General features: G+C 34.5%; 1 protein-coding gene across 1 annotated transcript; it reads right to left on the reverse strand.

Moving 5' to 3' along the window:
* Positions 1-1,440: 1,440 nt before the first annotated feature.
* Positions 1,441-15,709, reverse strand: LOC124541945. Its single transcript, XM_047119884.1, has 10 exons — positions 15,592-15,709; positions 13,986-14,012; positions 12,908-13,111; positions 11,295-11,462; positions 8,049-8,081; positions 5,616-5,765; positions 4,737-4,967; positions 4,095-4,145; positions 3,355-3,458; positions 1,441-1,868 (listed from the first exon to the last, which is right to left on the reverse strand). Exons 1-10 carry the CDS (start codon positions 15,632-15,634, stop codon positions 1,515-1,517), a joined length of 1,365 nt encoding a protein of 454 aa, XP_046975840.1. The 5' UTR covers positions 15,635-15,709; the 3' UTR covers positions 1,441-1,514.
* Between the last annotated feature and the right edge of the window lie 1,795 nt (positions 15,710-17,504).

Here is a 17,504-nt window from a genome sequence, read left to right on the forward strand (position 1 = left end):
GTTATAGAAAGCATCTTTTTCAATTAAATAAACTTATACCAAATGCCATCTAGAATATTTTATATAAACCTTCAAATTTAGGATTGGAATGGAATTGGATTATTAAAGTTTCAACATTAAACTATTATTTAAATACAAATTTTAAAGAAAAATAATTATTTTGGTCAAATTTATTATATTTTAGTATTAGTAATTTGATAATATATAGGATGCTAAAAAAAAATTTACCTCAATAGCTATTCTGATTTAATATGGCTTATTTAAATCAATATGAGCTGTCTGTCTGTATTAACTCTAGTCCGATTTATAAGTATATGGAAACTACAGCGCTCCTGGTGGATAATAATGAACTTAATTTGACTTAAATTACTGATAAATTATACGACTGTGGTCGTTATTTTTGAGGCTGACTGTACATAAGTGGTACCATCACACTTTTAAACGAACAATGTATTATATTTTATCAATTGATTTAGTATTACTATCATATAAAAAATGTTTTAATGAAATCGATATTATTTTATATAAAAATGAATGTTAGCTAAATTAATTTTAGTTAACTGAATGTATCACAATTATTTTTATTGTTGTAATAAATTGTTGTATGGAATAAATATATTATTTGAATAAGTCGACGTTTCAATGTATATAATATAATAATATATCATTAATTAGTTTTCTATGTTGTCTTGGGTCTGTGCGTTTGTGGTTCCGTTATTTCTGATTTTCCATAACACAAGTGCTTTAGCTACTTACATTGGGATCAGAGTAAGGTATGTGATGATGTCTCATGAAAATCTTAAGTACAAATACGCTTTCAAAATTTTATTAGCAATGAATCATGGTCGAATTTCAAACAATAGGAGACTAGTTATATAACAAAAAAATGAAACATGAAAATCTCATCTATACATATAATATGAGCTGAGATGGCCCAGTGGTTAGAACGCGTGCATCATAACCGATGATTGCGGGTTCAAACCCAGGCAAGCACCACTATTATATATGTACTTAATTTGTGTTTATAATTCATCTCGTGCTCGGCGGTGAAGGAAAACATCGTGAGGAAACCTGCATGTGTCTAATTTCGTCAAAATTCTGCCACATGTGCATTACACGAACCCGCATTTGAACAGCGTGGTGGAATATGTTCCCAACCCTCTCCTTAATGGAAGAGGAGGCCTTATCTCAGCAGTGGGAAATATACAGGCTGTTACTTTACTTTTTACGTTTACATATAATAAAATTGGAGTGTCTGTTTGTAATATTAAAATAGCCCTTTTTAATCAATACATACATATGTATGTATACACTGTACATATACCATAATTACATATTTTACAATTTTTGTCTCTCTTGTTTGTTCCGGCTCTGTAACGGCTGGACCGATTTTGATGGGACTTTCACTGGTAGATAGATATAATAAGGAGTAACTTAGACAACAATCACATTTATTTTTAAATTCAAACGCGTATAAGGTCGCGGGCACAGCTTACTAATAAACAACAGCTTAATCACTTATCAACGACAGTATAACTGTACATATCTGAACTAATATTTCCATTGCACAATGTATTTGAATAATGATTGGTATTCTTATCATTTATATTTGCGTATGTATTGTTATCATTTTCGTATTTTGATTTATCATTATTTTTGATCATTAAATTTTCGTATTCAATTTTATTGACGACTCGTAAGCTCTTCGGTATAGGCGTGGTGTACATGACCTCTTTGTACGGGCTGCTATAGACCACAGTTGCATTGTTCATGTTGTATAAAACGTCGGCAGGATTCGAGTATGTATCAGGTAAACACTGGAGCTCCCATTTTGTTTCAACTGAGTTACCCTTCAAAGTTACTTTATCCTGTAAAACGAAATTATATACAGTGGCGTAGCTAGGTGAGGAAGGGCCCCGGTGCTTAGAAAAGAATCGGGCCCTCATCTTTCCCATCCTTTTTTAACTAATAATTACTTTTTAAAATTATATATACCAAATAAAAAATCACGGTATTTTCTAGGTTCCGAAGCTTAAGGTTTAGTTTAGAGGGCCCCCTGAACTCCGGGGCCCTGGTGCACTGCACCACCTGGCCCTACGATAGCTACGCCACTGATTATATACAAGATTTTATAGATGATAAAAAAGCGTGCAGTTAATACCTATTGACTTCCAAGCAGGATGTATTAATTTAAATAATTGTATTAACTAACTTGACTTTGAATTTTTTTTAATGTTGAAAAAGAGAAACTACTGAGTTTCTTGCCGGTTCTTCTCGGTAGAACACACCTACAAACTCAAACTCAAACTCAAACTCAAATAACTTTATTCAATATAGAAGCATTACACTTTCTTATTGATGGTCAATTGAAACACTACCACCGGTTCGGAAAAGAAAATACCCTGACCTGAGAAGAACCGGCGAAAGAAACTCAGCGGGTTTTTTTTTTACTCATATATTATTTAAACAATTTAATATGAGATAAAATAGCCAGGAGGCGATCGTTTCATTCCCAAGGTGTGCTATCGATCATAAACTCATTAATTGTATAGTAACCTTTTGCACACATGCGTTCCTTAATAATTTTCTTAAATTTGGCAACAGAGGCATTTTGAACGCTTTCTGGGATCCTGTTGTAAAACCGTATACATTGCCCCACAAAGGAGTTACTGACTCTATGTAGTCGAGTAACAGGAGTAACAAGTTTGTGTTTGTTCCTTGTACCTTTGCTATGAGTATCACATTTTCTCATGAAATCATTAATATTTTTTCGTACATACATAACATTGCAGAATATATATTGAGAAGCAACAGTCAATATCTTGATTTCTCTAAATTTATTCCTTAACGATTCTTTAGCTCCTAGGTTATAGATTGCGCGAATAGCCCTCTTCTGTAGCACAAATATAGTATGGATAGCGGCTGCATTGCCCCACAGCATAATACCGTATGACATTATACTGTGAAAGTAACTGAAATATACTAAGCGAGCCGTATCAACATCGGTACATAATCTCATTTTTTTGACCGCGAATGCCGCAGAACTCAGTCTACTCGCCAATCTGTTAATATGACACATACACACATATATACACACACACTCTCACACTCACACACACACACACACACACACACACACAAACACGCGCGCGCGCGCGCACGACTATTTAAAAAGAAACGCATCAAAATCCGTTGCGTAATTTTGTCATGATAATGATACTAATATTCTAAATACGAAAGTAACTTTGTGTGTTAGTTCTACGTCGATTAGATTTCTTGTTACGGAATACTCTACAGAGTTTGTGGAGTAAGAAGTAAGGGTTATTTGAAGCGAAGAAAATGAAGGCAACTTACCTCTTTCATTTTATTCTTTTTATAATGTTTTATAATGCCTACAGTTATAATTATTATGATTATAATAATCGCCACGATCGCGATAACTATGAATGTTATTAAAACTGTAAATGAAAAAATAATTATTAATATTATAGTCTAGTGTAGTAGTATACGAGCCGTGATGGCACAGTGGTTAATACACGTGCATCTTAACCGATGATCGCGGGTTCAAACCACTGAATATTCATGTGCTTAATTTGTGTTTATAATTCATCTCGCAATCGGCGCTGAAAGAAAACACCGTGAGGAAACCTACATGTGTCTAATTTCATTGAAATTCTGCGATATGTGTATTCCGCTAAATCGCATTGGAACAGCGTGGTGGAATATGTTCCCAAACCTTCTCCAAAAAAAAGGCAGCAGAAGGCTACAGGCTATTGATTCTAGTGTCTAATACATAAGGTCGAATCTTCAACTGGTCAGATCATAAACATATTACGTTTTTCTCTCGAGATTAGCAACTCGGAGTCTGGTAAGTAGCATCGTCTATGCTTCCTTGAGTCAGAAATCACGTAAAGGCTTTTAAGTCGTATTGAAAAATCATAGTGAAAGAACAGACGGTACACTTTCCACCACCAGTCTACAGCACCAGACTACAATACGCCGGAAGGCTATGTAACTAATAGCAATACATATATAAAGGTGCGAGTTATTTTTTAGCTAGGATAATGATAGTGATAATGATAAATATAACTTACATATAACTTTATTTTCTCCAGAGAGGTGTTCATACTGGCCGTTGTATGTTGCTGCAATATATATTTGTTTGTAATTAGTATCCAAGAGCAAATAAAAACAAATGATTTTTATTTTTGGTCAAGTGGAAGCTCAATTAGCGTTAGTATTATCTAAAAAAACGGCAAAAAAAATCATGTCTGTTGTATGAGAGCCCCCATTTTAGTGTCTCATAATTTCAATTGAGTTTTTTTTTTAATTTTAAATGTCTGTTAACGTTCACGAGATACAGTCTGGCGGTAGATAATCTGACGTACGGACAGCGTGTTCTTAGTAAAGAGGTCCCGTTTTACTTATTAGGACCATTAGTTAGAACCAAATTCATTTAGCTACGTACTAGTTCGTTGAAATTGGTTATAAATAAATATATATTAATCAAGAACTGTTTGTAGGGCGTAGCGTAATAGATGTATTGTCAAATCGTTTGGATTTACTAAACGTAATGTATGTTTATCTCCTGCCCTTGGAACAAGCCTTAGGTTATATATAAATAATCAATTTTTTTCTATGCGTTTACAGCTAGTGAAAGTAACTCTCTCTGTTTGACGTCTGTGTTTTATAAATGTCGCTCTGATAAAGCCGCATATTAAGTTAATAATACGTACCATTATCAATTGTGTCGTTTGCCTTTTCGGTGGTAACGATAGACCCTAAATCATCAGATTCGTAAACTAATTCAATCGTTATATTTTTACTAAGTTTCTGAGGATTGTCAGTATTTTCAATAACACTGCACTGAATTAACGATTTGTCATCATCTTCGTTTAATGGTATGACCGCTTCTAGCTGAGTCGGGACGTCTTTGGTTGTGTTTTTTTTAGCTATTTCAACGCCATCTGTAATCCAAAATTAATAATATTACATCACTACATACAATAACAACAGCCTGTAAATTTCCTGCCGGGCTAAGGTCTCTTCGCCCTTTGAGGAGCAAGCTTGGAACATACTCCACCACTGATCCAATGCGGGTTGGTGGAATTCACATGTGATAGAATATCATGCAGGTTTCCTAACGATGTTTTCCTTCACCGCCGAGCACGAGATGATTTACAAACACAAATTAAGCACATGAAAATTCAGTGGTGCTTGCCTGGGTTTGAACTCGCAATCACTTAAGATGCACGCGTTCTAACCACTGGGTCATCTCGGCTCTCATTAAATCATTACATAGTACATATAAACCAAAGTCGCTTACCGCTGTCTGTCCCTATGTATGCTTAAATCTTTCAAATTACGCAACGGATTTTGATGCGGTTTTTTTTAATAGATAGAGTGATTCGAGAGGAAGGTTTTTGTGTAATACATGGACAATATAGTAAAGAAATGCTGATCATTTTAGAAGTTTCTAATGTGATGTCGTAAATAAACAAATTCTATAGTATATTTAGTATCAGTATTGCACCCGTGCGAAGCCGGGGTTGCCAGTTAAATTTTTAATATTATATAGCGGTTATTTGTTTGTTTTTTTTTAAATCATAACTTACCTTTCGACCATTTCATATAGAAAGATCCAGAAGAATGTTTGGATGTGCAGGTCAAATTTAACAAATCCCCATCAGTGTATTTATAACGTACTCTGCTGTCGCTATTCGTTTTCAAAATATTGGAGACCGTGAGACCTGATATTAAAATAGCTAGAACATAATATGAATCATGTATTAATTGATGTTTTATATTTTATATACTCATTTATGCAATGATATGAATAATAGAATTTCGCAGATATTTTTAATTTTGCCGTTTCGTAAATTCAAATCGTTTATAAAAAATACATTGATAAAAAAGACATATTATTCGATACTAGATTTTGTAGATGATAAAAAAGTGTGGAATTAATACCTGTTGACTTCCAGGTAGGATACATTACATACATATGTAATTGTATTTAACTAATATGATTGTATTTTTAAATGTTGAATAAATAAAATTTTAACAAAAAGAAAAACCGACTTCAAACAAAACACTATTTTAAAACAAATAAAAATGTACTAAAAAGTAATAAATAATAATTGCATATTTAACATATTTTTGAGAGTCCTCCTATCCGATTTACGATTATATAACGTAGTTATAGTTATTGCTATATTTGGAAGGTTTTTTTAATAGATAGTGTGATTCAAGGGGAAGGTTTGTATAAATAATACATGAACAATATAGTAAAGAAACACTGATAATTTTAGAAGTTTGCAATGTGATGTCGTAAATAAACAAATGTTGTAGTATATTTAGTATCAGAATTGCACCCGTGCGAAGCCGGGGTGGGTAGCTAGTTGATTATAATATTCGACTATGATAATTACATAAACAAAACCATATTACGGAAGGTGACTCAAATATCCAAATAATCTATTAATAAAAGATTCGACTGAATATCGCTAACGTGCTCCTCAGAGTTGAAAAGAATTATCAAAATTGGTTAACGTGATTTTCAGTTATTCACCTATTTGTCGCGCATATACATAATGCAAATTTAAGACTTATGTCGTTTTCATAAGGATACCATCATCGGAAAAAAAAAAAAAAAAAATGGGACCCCACGGGAAGCACTACCTTTCAAACAAAAAAAAAATATTATTATAATCTTGGTGGTAGGGCTTTGTGCGAGCCCGTCTGGGTAGGTACCACCCACTCATCAGTTATTCTACCGCCAAATAACAGTAGTCAGTATTGTTGTGTTCCGGTTTGAAGGGTGAGTGAGCCAGTGTAACTTCAGGCACAAGGGACATAACATCTTAGTTCCCAAGGTTAGTGGCGCAGTGACGATGTAAGGAATAGTTAATATTTCTCACAGCGTCATTGTCTATGGGTGATGGTGACCACTTACCATCAGGTGGCCCATATGCTCGTCCGCCAACCTATACCATAAAAAAAAAAAAAAAAAAAAAAAAAAAAAATATCAAAATCGGTCCACCCAGTAAAAAGTTATGAGGTAACAAACATAAAAAAAAAAAAATACAGACGAATCGATAACCTCCTCCTTTTTGAAGTCGGTTGAAAAGAGTAACTACTGAGTTTCTTGCCGGTTCTTCTCGATTGAATCTACTTTCCGAACCGGTGGTAGCTTCACTTAATTGTCAAATAACGATTCAAAAGTGCTTGTAAAAGCCCACTTGAATAAAGTTTATTTTGATTTTGGTTTTGATTTTATCTGTTTTTCTTGCAAACTCAGGAATATTTTGTCCCTACACAAGTTTACGAATGTAGATTAAAAAAAAAGAAGTAACTGGTACTTTCATTTGTAAGTTAAACTATTTAACATTTTAGTATTGAAATTGTTTAACATGAGGATAGCTTAGGTTATTGCTTATCATTTATGTATATTACGAATATGAAAGTTTATATGTCCCACACCCCCTCTTTCCCATCCCTCTTTAACTAATAATTACCCTTTAAAATATATACCAAATAAGAAATAGTGTGTGTCGTTATTTTCTAGCTTCAGAAGCTTTGAGTTTAGTTTAGAGGGGCCTCTGAACTCCGGGGCCCTGGTGCACTGCACCTGGCCCTACGATAGCTACGCGACTGCGTATATAGATATACTATACCCATATAGTATACAACAAATCAATATCAGACTCGATGTGATATGATCGAATTTTATTTCTTTAGTGGGTACATGGTCAAAGAGTCCCCGTATTAAGTACACCGTAGCATTTTCAATAGGCATCATATAACATTTATAATTTTTCTACAACATATCAAATAGATGTTACCGCCTCCGCACTACGGATAAATCTATGTTTTTCTCACCCGCACCGCAAGATACATACGGGGCGTATTAGACCTCGCTCTGCATTGAAAGTGTTAAAATTTAATAATAGTAAATAGCAAAAGGGCCCCATATTTATGTGCGCCCAAAGGCCCCAGCTTGGTTAGAAATTACTATGATGATGAGGATGGTGTAGACTAATACTTACAATTCCTTTTTTCAGCATTTCCAGTTTTAACATCTGCAATAAGAATTATCATTAGTAATAAATTGATATTATCTATGCTAATATTATAAATGGAAATTAACCGTGTCTGCCTATCTGTTACGCTTTTACGGCAAAACCACTGAACCAAGGTTGATGATTGATAGGAAGCAAGCTTTAACCCTTATGGAAGGATGTAAACTACCTTTTTACACTTAAAACCTGCCAACGACCACAATAATTATATTTTATATGATAACATGAAGGATGAAGGAAAACATCGTGAGGAAACCTGCATGTGTCTAATTTCAAAGAAATTCTGCCACATGTGTATTCCACCAACTCGCATTGGAATATATTAAATATGCTCCTAACCGCCTCAAAGGGAGAATCCTTAACCCAGCACTGGGAAATTTACAGGCTGTTATTATAATATCCTACTGATATTATAAATGCGAAAGTTTGTAAGGATTGGTGTATGTTTGTTTGTTTCAAGAAAAAGCTACTGAACGGATTTGATATATTTTTTTAGTAATATAGGTTATACATCAGAATAACACATAAGCTACAATTTATAATAGTTTTATGTAATTTGGTCCTAATATAACGATACATATCAAGTACCCGTGCGAGGCCCAGGTAGTAGAGGCCAGTTTCGACGGTTAACAATCTGACGCGGGACAGATTGCAATCTAACAGTTTAACTTCGTTAGATTACAATATAGCGATAAATAATGCGTTAAATTGCAATCATATTTCACAGTTCACAATATTTCGACAGATTACAATCTCGCGAGTTAGATTGTTATCTAACGAATTTTGTAACCTTACGGGGACATATACTTATAATTCGTATAAACATAAGAATTAACAACATAAATGCTTAAATATATTGTATAAATCTCCGGTATAAATCTTGACCGCGTGGAATGGTAGCAAGAATGCATTTCCCCGTTGAATCGCAATTCCAATCCTCTGGGCAATTAACGAACCAGCCCTCCTGTCACCAGTGGAGGCAATGATATATATATTTAATATATATTTAATATTAGTATTTCGTAAAACATGAAACACATCCAATAACTGCCTTCATTTTACATTTAAATAACGATTGCCCATATATGTTTTGATATTTTTTATGGTGTAGGTTGGCGGACGAGCTTATGGGCCATCTGATGGTAAGTGGTCACCATCACCCATAGACAACGCTGTAAGAAATATTAACTATTCTTTACATCGTCAATGTGCCCCCAACCTTGGGAACTAAGATGTTATGTCCCTTGTGCCTGTAGTTACACTGGCTCACTCACCCTTCAAATCGGAACACAACAATACTGAGTACTATTGTTTGGCGGTAGAATAACTGATGAGTGGATGGTACCTACCCAGTCGGAATAGCACAAAGCCCTACCACCAAGTAAATATGCATGTATATACTCACTTGAGAATAGCGCCAAACATAAAAATACATATAAACAGTTTGCCATGTCAACACAACACACTTATTAAATTATTAATTTAATACTTTACTAAACGTATAAGCACTGACATTTAATGTTATACCGTCTTACAAATAACGTTTCCTGTACAATGTAACTAATAGTTTGTGATCTATAAACGGGTCCAATAAGTACTAATTTCGTCTTGATTTATCAACGCAATAAGAGTCAATTTCGCTTAGCAATATTTTACATTAAATGGATTGTATATTAACATTAATTTACTTATGTAGTAATTAGCGATAACTTGATCCTTTTTCCTTAATATGAATCATGTTTACACAAGAATTAAGGTTAACGGTTGTATGAAGTGTAACTTAAAATTCGTAATGGTAAACGTTTTGTAGAATCAGGTAAACATCATTTAGGCATAGGCAGGCTTACCTGTCAATGACGATATTGACTACTACCGAGTACAAAGATTTTTATCTTGCCTTGTAGTTTGAATTCCAAATTCAAATTAATTTTTATCAAATAGGCAGATGTATGATGTGTTATGTTTGTATACATATAACTATAGACAATGGAGCTGTAAGAAATAATAAACGATTCTTATGTGGAATGTACCTTCGGACCTAAGATATTATATCCCTCGTGCCTCGGTACACTGGCTCACTCACCCTTCAAACACACAACAACACTGGTAGATTGGAAAGATCTGATGAGATAGTACCAGACAGACGATCTAGCACAAATCCCTACCAAGTGAATCCTAGTTTCAGTACACTTGTGTAGCAGTTAGAGAATATATCGAAAAATAATACGTTAAATTGCAATAATATTACTTGGTTCACAATATTTCAACAGATTACAATCTGACGAGGCAGATTGTAATCTAACGTTTTTTTTAATATTACGTTGACATTTACTATACTCCTGACAACATGTACTTTTAAACGTTATTTGACGACCTCCGTGGTCGAGTGGTGTGTACACCGATTTTCATGGGTACGCCACTCCGAGGCCCTGGGTTCGATTCCCGGCTGAGTCGATGTAGATTATCATTAGTTTTCTATGTTGTCTTGGGTCTGGATGTTTGTAGTACCGTCGTTACTTCTGATTTCCATAACACAAGTGCTTCAGCTACTTACATTGGGATCAGAGTAATGTATGTGATGTTGTCTCATAATTAATTCATGATGATTGAGTGGTTGGGTGATCTCGATAAGAGGCGACTTAAAACCAAAGTTAGTGTAAATATAACTCTCAGGTCTTAAAAGCTCTAATCAATAAAATATATTCATACCAGTAGTCCGCGACTTTGCTCGCGTTTTAGGGTATTGGTTTTCATGTGTCAGGCTAAAAAGGAGCCTTTGTCCTTTCTTTGAGTTCAAGTTTGCTTCATACCAAATTACATCAAATTCGGTTCAGCGGTTTGGTCGTGAAAGAGCGACACAGACAGAGTTACTTTCAGATTTAAAGTAAAGTATATAAGCCTATAAATTTCCCACTGCTGGGCTGAGACCTCCTCCTCCTCTAAGGTGAAGTTTGGTCGAAGAGTGCGGGTTGGTGGAATGCACATGTGGCAGAATTTCGATGGAATTAGACACATGCAGGTTTCCTCACTTTGATGTTTTCCTTCGCTGCCTAGCACGAGACGAATTATAAACACAAATTAAGCACACATATGTATATATAGAGGTGCTTGCCTGGGTTTGAACCCGAAATCTAACCACTGTGCCAATTCAGCTCAGCACATTTATAATATTAATATAAATAATATAGATTATGATTTAAAATGAATACTTACTTTGTTTAGGAAAAAAATTCAAAATGGCTACAAATGTCTGCTTTTTCTGTGCACAACTTATAATATCCTTATTTCCGGCGTAGACATGACATTTAAGAAGAGATGGAGGTCTTGGCGTCCAGTCTACAGTTAAGCTGTCATTGGTATGGTAAGGTCCCACACACTTATCTGAAACAGAAAAATAATAATAGAATATACGGTGCTTTTGTTTGTATGATGTATTGCTGTTGGCCCTACTGGCCTTTACAGCGTCACCGGACGTTCGGGCGAGAACTAATGCCCTCAGCCCTGAGGTTGAGCGCGGGGCTCGAATTTAAAGTTCGTCCTGAGGGTGGCTCCTATGAGATTGTACCAAGCTTCAGAACGAAGTCGGAAGTCGGGAGAATCGTTAATGTACTACAGTACATTATATACAACAACAACAGCCTGTAAATTCCCACTGCTGGGCTAAAGGCCTCCTCTCCCTTTGAGGAGAAGATTTGAAATTTGTCACATGTAGGTTTCCTCACGATGTTTTCCTTCACCGCCGAGCACGAGATGAATCTATAAACACGAATGAAGCACACTGCACATGAATATTATGTGGTGCACGCGTTCTAACCACTGGAACATCTCGGCTCTTGTAAGAACTAAAGAATAAAAATATGATTATTGTAGTTTAACCCTAAGAGACAAACATATACCACCGTGAACTTTTTTGAGGTGTACAATACTGTAGAACATTATTTTGATCTATCTTGTAGCGTTCAGCCTGCGCTTGAAATGTAAGCGCCAACATTTTTATTATGGTATTAGTTGGCGGACGAGTATATATGCCACTTGATGGCAAGTGGTCACCATCACCCATAGGCAATGACGCTGTAAGAAATATTAACTAATCCTTACATGTCAATCAATTGATGTCACCGCCTAACTGTGACATCTATCCCAAAGCGCACAAAGAAATTTGGCAACTCTTTTCGTTGTCGCACCGCCAAAATATGGAACTCTTTACCAGCACACGTGTGTATAAGAGGAGGGGTCTTATAACCTGGGTGCCTTCAAACGAGGCGTGAAGAGGCATCTTGCGGGCCGGCATGGCGAGGGTGACTAGTGCAGCTCATTCTTGCTGTGCGTACTAGTCGTCTTCGCGTTTGGATTCCATTTGTACTTACCATCAGGTGGAGTGGAGTCATATGCCTAACCGGATATTATAAAAAAAAAACATCGTCAATGCGCCACCAACCTTGGGAACTAAGTTGTTATGTCCCTTGTGCCTGTATTTACTAGCTCACTTACATTTCAAACTGGAACACAACAATACTGAGCACTGTTGTTTGTCGGTAGATTAACTGATGAGTGGGTGGTACCTACCCAGACGGGCTTGCACAAAGCCCTACCACCAAGTAAATGTGTTTATTGACGACATTGGAAACCTCTATAATTATCGGTGTTTCTATACTATATTATACAGGTTTTATACGCATAAACCTTCCTCTTGAAACAATCTTTCTATTTACAAAACCGCTTCAAATTGCGTTACGTATTTCCAAAGATCTAAGCGTACATAGGGACAGCGTTAAGCGACTTTGTTCTATACTATGTAATTATTATGATGATAAAATATTTCTTACCATCGATCGTCTCATTTTCTGCGATCCACAGCATCCTGTGATATTCACCGGATACATATTCATATTTACAGGTGAATCTCAATTTTTCATTTTCGAAGTATTCGTAATCAGTGATGTTGAATCGTATTATGTTTATGGTGTTACCATGGGAAAGAGAGGTCCCACCATCGATGACTTTACCATTTATTTCTATTATTAATCTACCTGAAAAAACATTGTTATTGTTGCAATTTTTTAGTGTTTTAATAAATCGCAAAAGTATATTCTATAAATATTTTAGAGTCTCAGTTGATTAAAATATTTATTTTGAATAATAATATGGTTTTTATTTTGATTCGAAATTGAACTTATAATAAAAGTCGGAGAACCAGGGACCAGCCATTCGTTTTCCAAACACCGTGAGAGAAAGGTGTGCCCACAAATAAATAATTATAACATGAAAGTAATTAGTGTTTTAATTATAATTAAAAACATAACGGCGTCTCCAAAGTTAAATGTTGTGTAGTTTTTGTGATTAAGATAATAAGAAAGGTCGTGATAATATTGATGCTGCTTATTATTTGGAATATCTTTCCGCTGTTGGGCCTTTCGCCCATCTGGATAGGTATCACCCACTCATTCAGTGGCGTGGCTATCGTAGGGCCAGGTGGCGCAGTTCACCAGGGCCCCCAAGTTCAGGGGGCCCTCTAAACGAAACCTTTGTCTTCTGCAGCTAGAAAAACAGGACCCTGCGCACTAGATATCTTATTTGTTATCTATAATTTGATAGGGTAATTATTCGTTAAAGAGGGATAGGAAAGAGGGGGTGAGGGCCCGATACTTTTTCTGTGCACCGGGGCCCTTCCTCACCTAGCTAAGCCACTGCACTCATTAGATAATGCTAATATCCTTTTTATCTAATGGATAAAGTTTGGAGCTGTTTTCACAATCAAATTTTGGTAGGCATCAGAATATTCCACAAATATAAATTTCCTCACAATATTTGTCAACTGCACGTGAACTGATTGACTACGCTTTCCTCAAATAAACTCTTTTAATTAATTTGTCACTAATTTATTTAAAACATTCTTAAACTTACCTTTATTCTTTTGGTTCGCACAAGTCACTGAAAACAAAATGTGTAAAATAAAAATCAAAATATACTTTATTCAAAGAGGCTTTCACAAGCCATTTTGAATCGTCATTTAAGAACTACATATATTAAGTAAAACTATTATCATTTCGGATTGTAGATTCTACTGAGAAGAACAGGCAAGAAACTCAGGAGTTACTCTTTTTCAACATTTAAAAATACATAGTACTGTATTGATCATTCGTCTTATCTTATCCTCATAAAGATCGTAATTATAACACCAAAACGCTATATGTAGTATAAGGAATTGTTGTGTTCCGGTTTGAAAGGTGTATCCGTGTAACTAAAGGTACAAGGGCAGTGGCGAATTTACAAATCTGCCGCTAGTAGGCTATTCAATTTCTGCCGCCCCTACTTTTTTTTGCAACATTTATGATTTGTATTCTATCGTCCTCATTACATCGGTTTTTTCCCGTTATTAGTATGATTATAAACTAGGTGATATTTCTGTCAGTTACTAGATTAGTTTTCAAACCCGCTATGTAGTGACGAGTATATGGATTGCGGACGTAATGTGTATACATATAATTATAGGTTTCCGAATTTGGGCTAAATTTGCCGCCCCTCTAAATCTGCCGCCCTAGGCTCCAGCCTGCTTAGCCTATTGACCATTATTGACTATTACTACAGACCATTCTATAAAAAAATAAACTACCCGCTCATAGTTTTCAAGGTCAAATTTGAAGCCTTTATTATGATCCTGGTGATAATCAATCGTTCACAGGCCGCCTTTAACGAAACGAAACGAACAATCACATATTTAAATTTACTTATTTATTTGATCTGATAGGACCCTGCTATCGCTGAGCCATGGGCACTTGCCCAAAGTGCCCTACGGAAAAGAGGGGTCTGATCGTTCATCCGACTTAATATGAGAACAGTTACTCATAGATACCACAATAAGTGAATGAGTGAGCCATTCCTTGATTGGTTTACACCCAGGAATGGGCCTGAGGCTTTCACTCACTACAAGCATCTCATCAGAAATTTATATTGCAGTCTAGGTCAATCATCTCGAACCTGTCGTTGTCAATGTTACTTGGTATCCTTGCGATTGTTTAATCTTAGCCAGTTTCGTGAGATCCCTTTGAGAAACCAGAGAGTCGTAGGCTTCCTAAGCCTTTATTTCTTTTATAATCAAAGGTACGGTTTGGGGGTAGGTTGTCTAGTGTTAGGCGTAAAAAGTAACCTACGGCCTTGAAATTTATGCTTCAAAATTTATGGTTTGGGCGTGAAAAAGTAACAAATAAATTATAATATTCGAATAGTAATTACAAACCTACGTTTTCGTTGTATGAAATTGAACCCTAATTCGAAACATATATTAATAGTTCCAAGTACTCGAACAGATATATTTTTAATTTACGGGTATAATCTTAATTTACCAAACAAACCTTATATCATATCCAACCCATAGCAAATTCACAAATGAAATTAATAAACGACTATTTGATTACCATTGTGTATAACACAGTTCTTTATCTTAGACAGTCTTTATGTTAAGTCTTTATAAATTCAAATTAATTGTAAAAAATGATTAAATATAACTTACCAATTATAATAAATATATTTAATAAATACAACTTTAACAACATATCTGCTATACAGAGTACTGAGTAATACAAACATAAATACGCAAATTTTAACAGGACAATAATCGTACAAATATATTTAGCGATGTTACTGTTACGAAGGGCGTTAACGAATTACTTATGTGACTAAACTAATTATAATCTATATTTATGACGTTTTATTGCTCTGGATGTAAATACCAAAAATTTACAATTACGACGTCAGACGGACTAGTAATAGTCTATATATGTCGTTAATTCATTAAAGTTGTTCAGTATAGACTCGACTGTTTCCCATTTCAATGGAAGTGGGAAAAATTGTGAAGAATTGGAAGATTTTGAGTAGAAAAATGCAATGACGGTTTTTTGAGCTTTGTATAGTCAGACGATACATAGGAATATATCTGTCATTGTTTTTTGTTGCAGGTTTTTAGTAAACAAAATTAATTTGGCTTTTGTGGACAAACTCCAATTCTAACTGAACGAATGAAGCATACACTAGTTCAGTTAGTTTCATATTAAAATTTTCATAATTTTTAAAAGTGTAGTTGAGAGTGACTTCCTGTTTAAAATTAAATTAAATCTAAATAAAACATGTCATGTGTTTCGAAATTTCTAATAAATATATAATAGAAACAAATTATACTCATGACTTTTTTTTCGACAAATCTATTTAACGCCATCTTTTGATGTCAAAGAGAACTAAATAAAACTTTTTGCAATACTAATTCCAGTCCTGAAATAAACCACAGATGGCGTTGGTTGTATAAACAGCGCCATCTATGATTAAATGAATAACTTTAAATGATACCAATAGATGGCAGTACCATCGAATAAGATCTAATTTTGCGTTATTGTTAATTTGAATTCGCATCGACTCCATACAAAATGTGTCTACATAAAACGTTTGTATTAGATGAAGGCAAACAGACACACAAAAATCGTACCATCTCCGACTTACGCAGGGCACTTAACAAAAGTTTCATCATTATCGGATGAATAGTTTAATGACGCGCCCAAAAGAAAAAACATACTTTTAAATAAAAATGTTTTTTTTAACAAACATAATTTTAGGCGGGAATATTTAAATTAAATATCTCTCCCTTTTTTCTTTAATATTTGAAGAATATAAATACGAACATATATGAAGAAGTTATCCGGCTGTCTGTATATAATAAGCAGTTAAATCTCAGAAAGGTACAAATAAGCTAATATTACTATATTGTGAGATCTAACCATTTGAGTGTCACAGAAAATCGAAATCTACGACGAACCTAAAATTTTTGAGAAAAGGAATCTTTAATGTTATTATATAAGCTGCACCTTACAGTTTCATTCGATTTAAAATTAATCTATTCACGTGACAGGCGTAAACTTTATGTTCTTAAGGTTTTTTTTTTTGTCTTAAAAGGAACTCTAGATCTCATTAGCTCGAATCTAATTCAAAGTAAACGGGTTTCTACAAATAGTAGTAATTCGGTTTACACTAAATATTACGTCCGTGCAGGCGTTTTACAAGGATAAATTTTAGGTCATTTTTACTTTTTTATCTATGTAAATGATGACATATGTAAAATAAAGGTATAATTTATTTTTGTTTGTTAGCTAATTCAGAATTATTTAAAAAAAAAGTTTTACAAACCATAATAAAATAAACATTTCTTCATTGTTATAGTAATTTGATTATTTATAAACCTACGTATATGCATTCAATTCAACAAATTGTATTAATGTATGTATTATACTTAGAAACGATACCACAATTGTTTTTTTGTGATTTAAATAATAAATTAAGGGGTTAATATATTTTGGGGGTCGAGAGTTCGTGATGGTGTATTCAAAAAACTATAAATGCTTAGTAATTAAAGGGAGCTTAGAAACAATGAAAGGACAA

Source organism: Vanessa cardui, chromosome 29 (assembly GCF_905220365.1).
Source record: "Vanessa cardui chromosome 29, ilVanCard2.1, whole genome shotgun sequence".
Taxonomy (NCBI): Eukaryota; Metazoa; Arthropoda; class Insecta; order Lepidoptera; family Nymphalidae; genus Vanessa; species Vanessa cardui.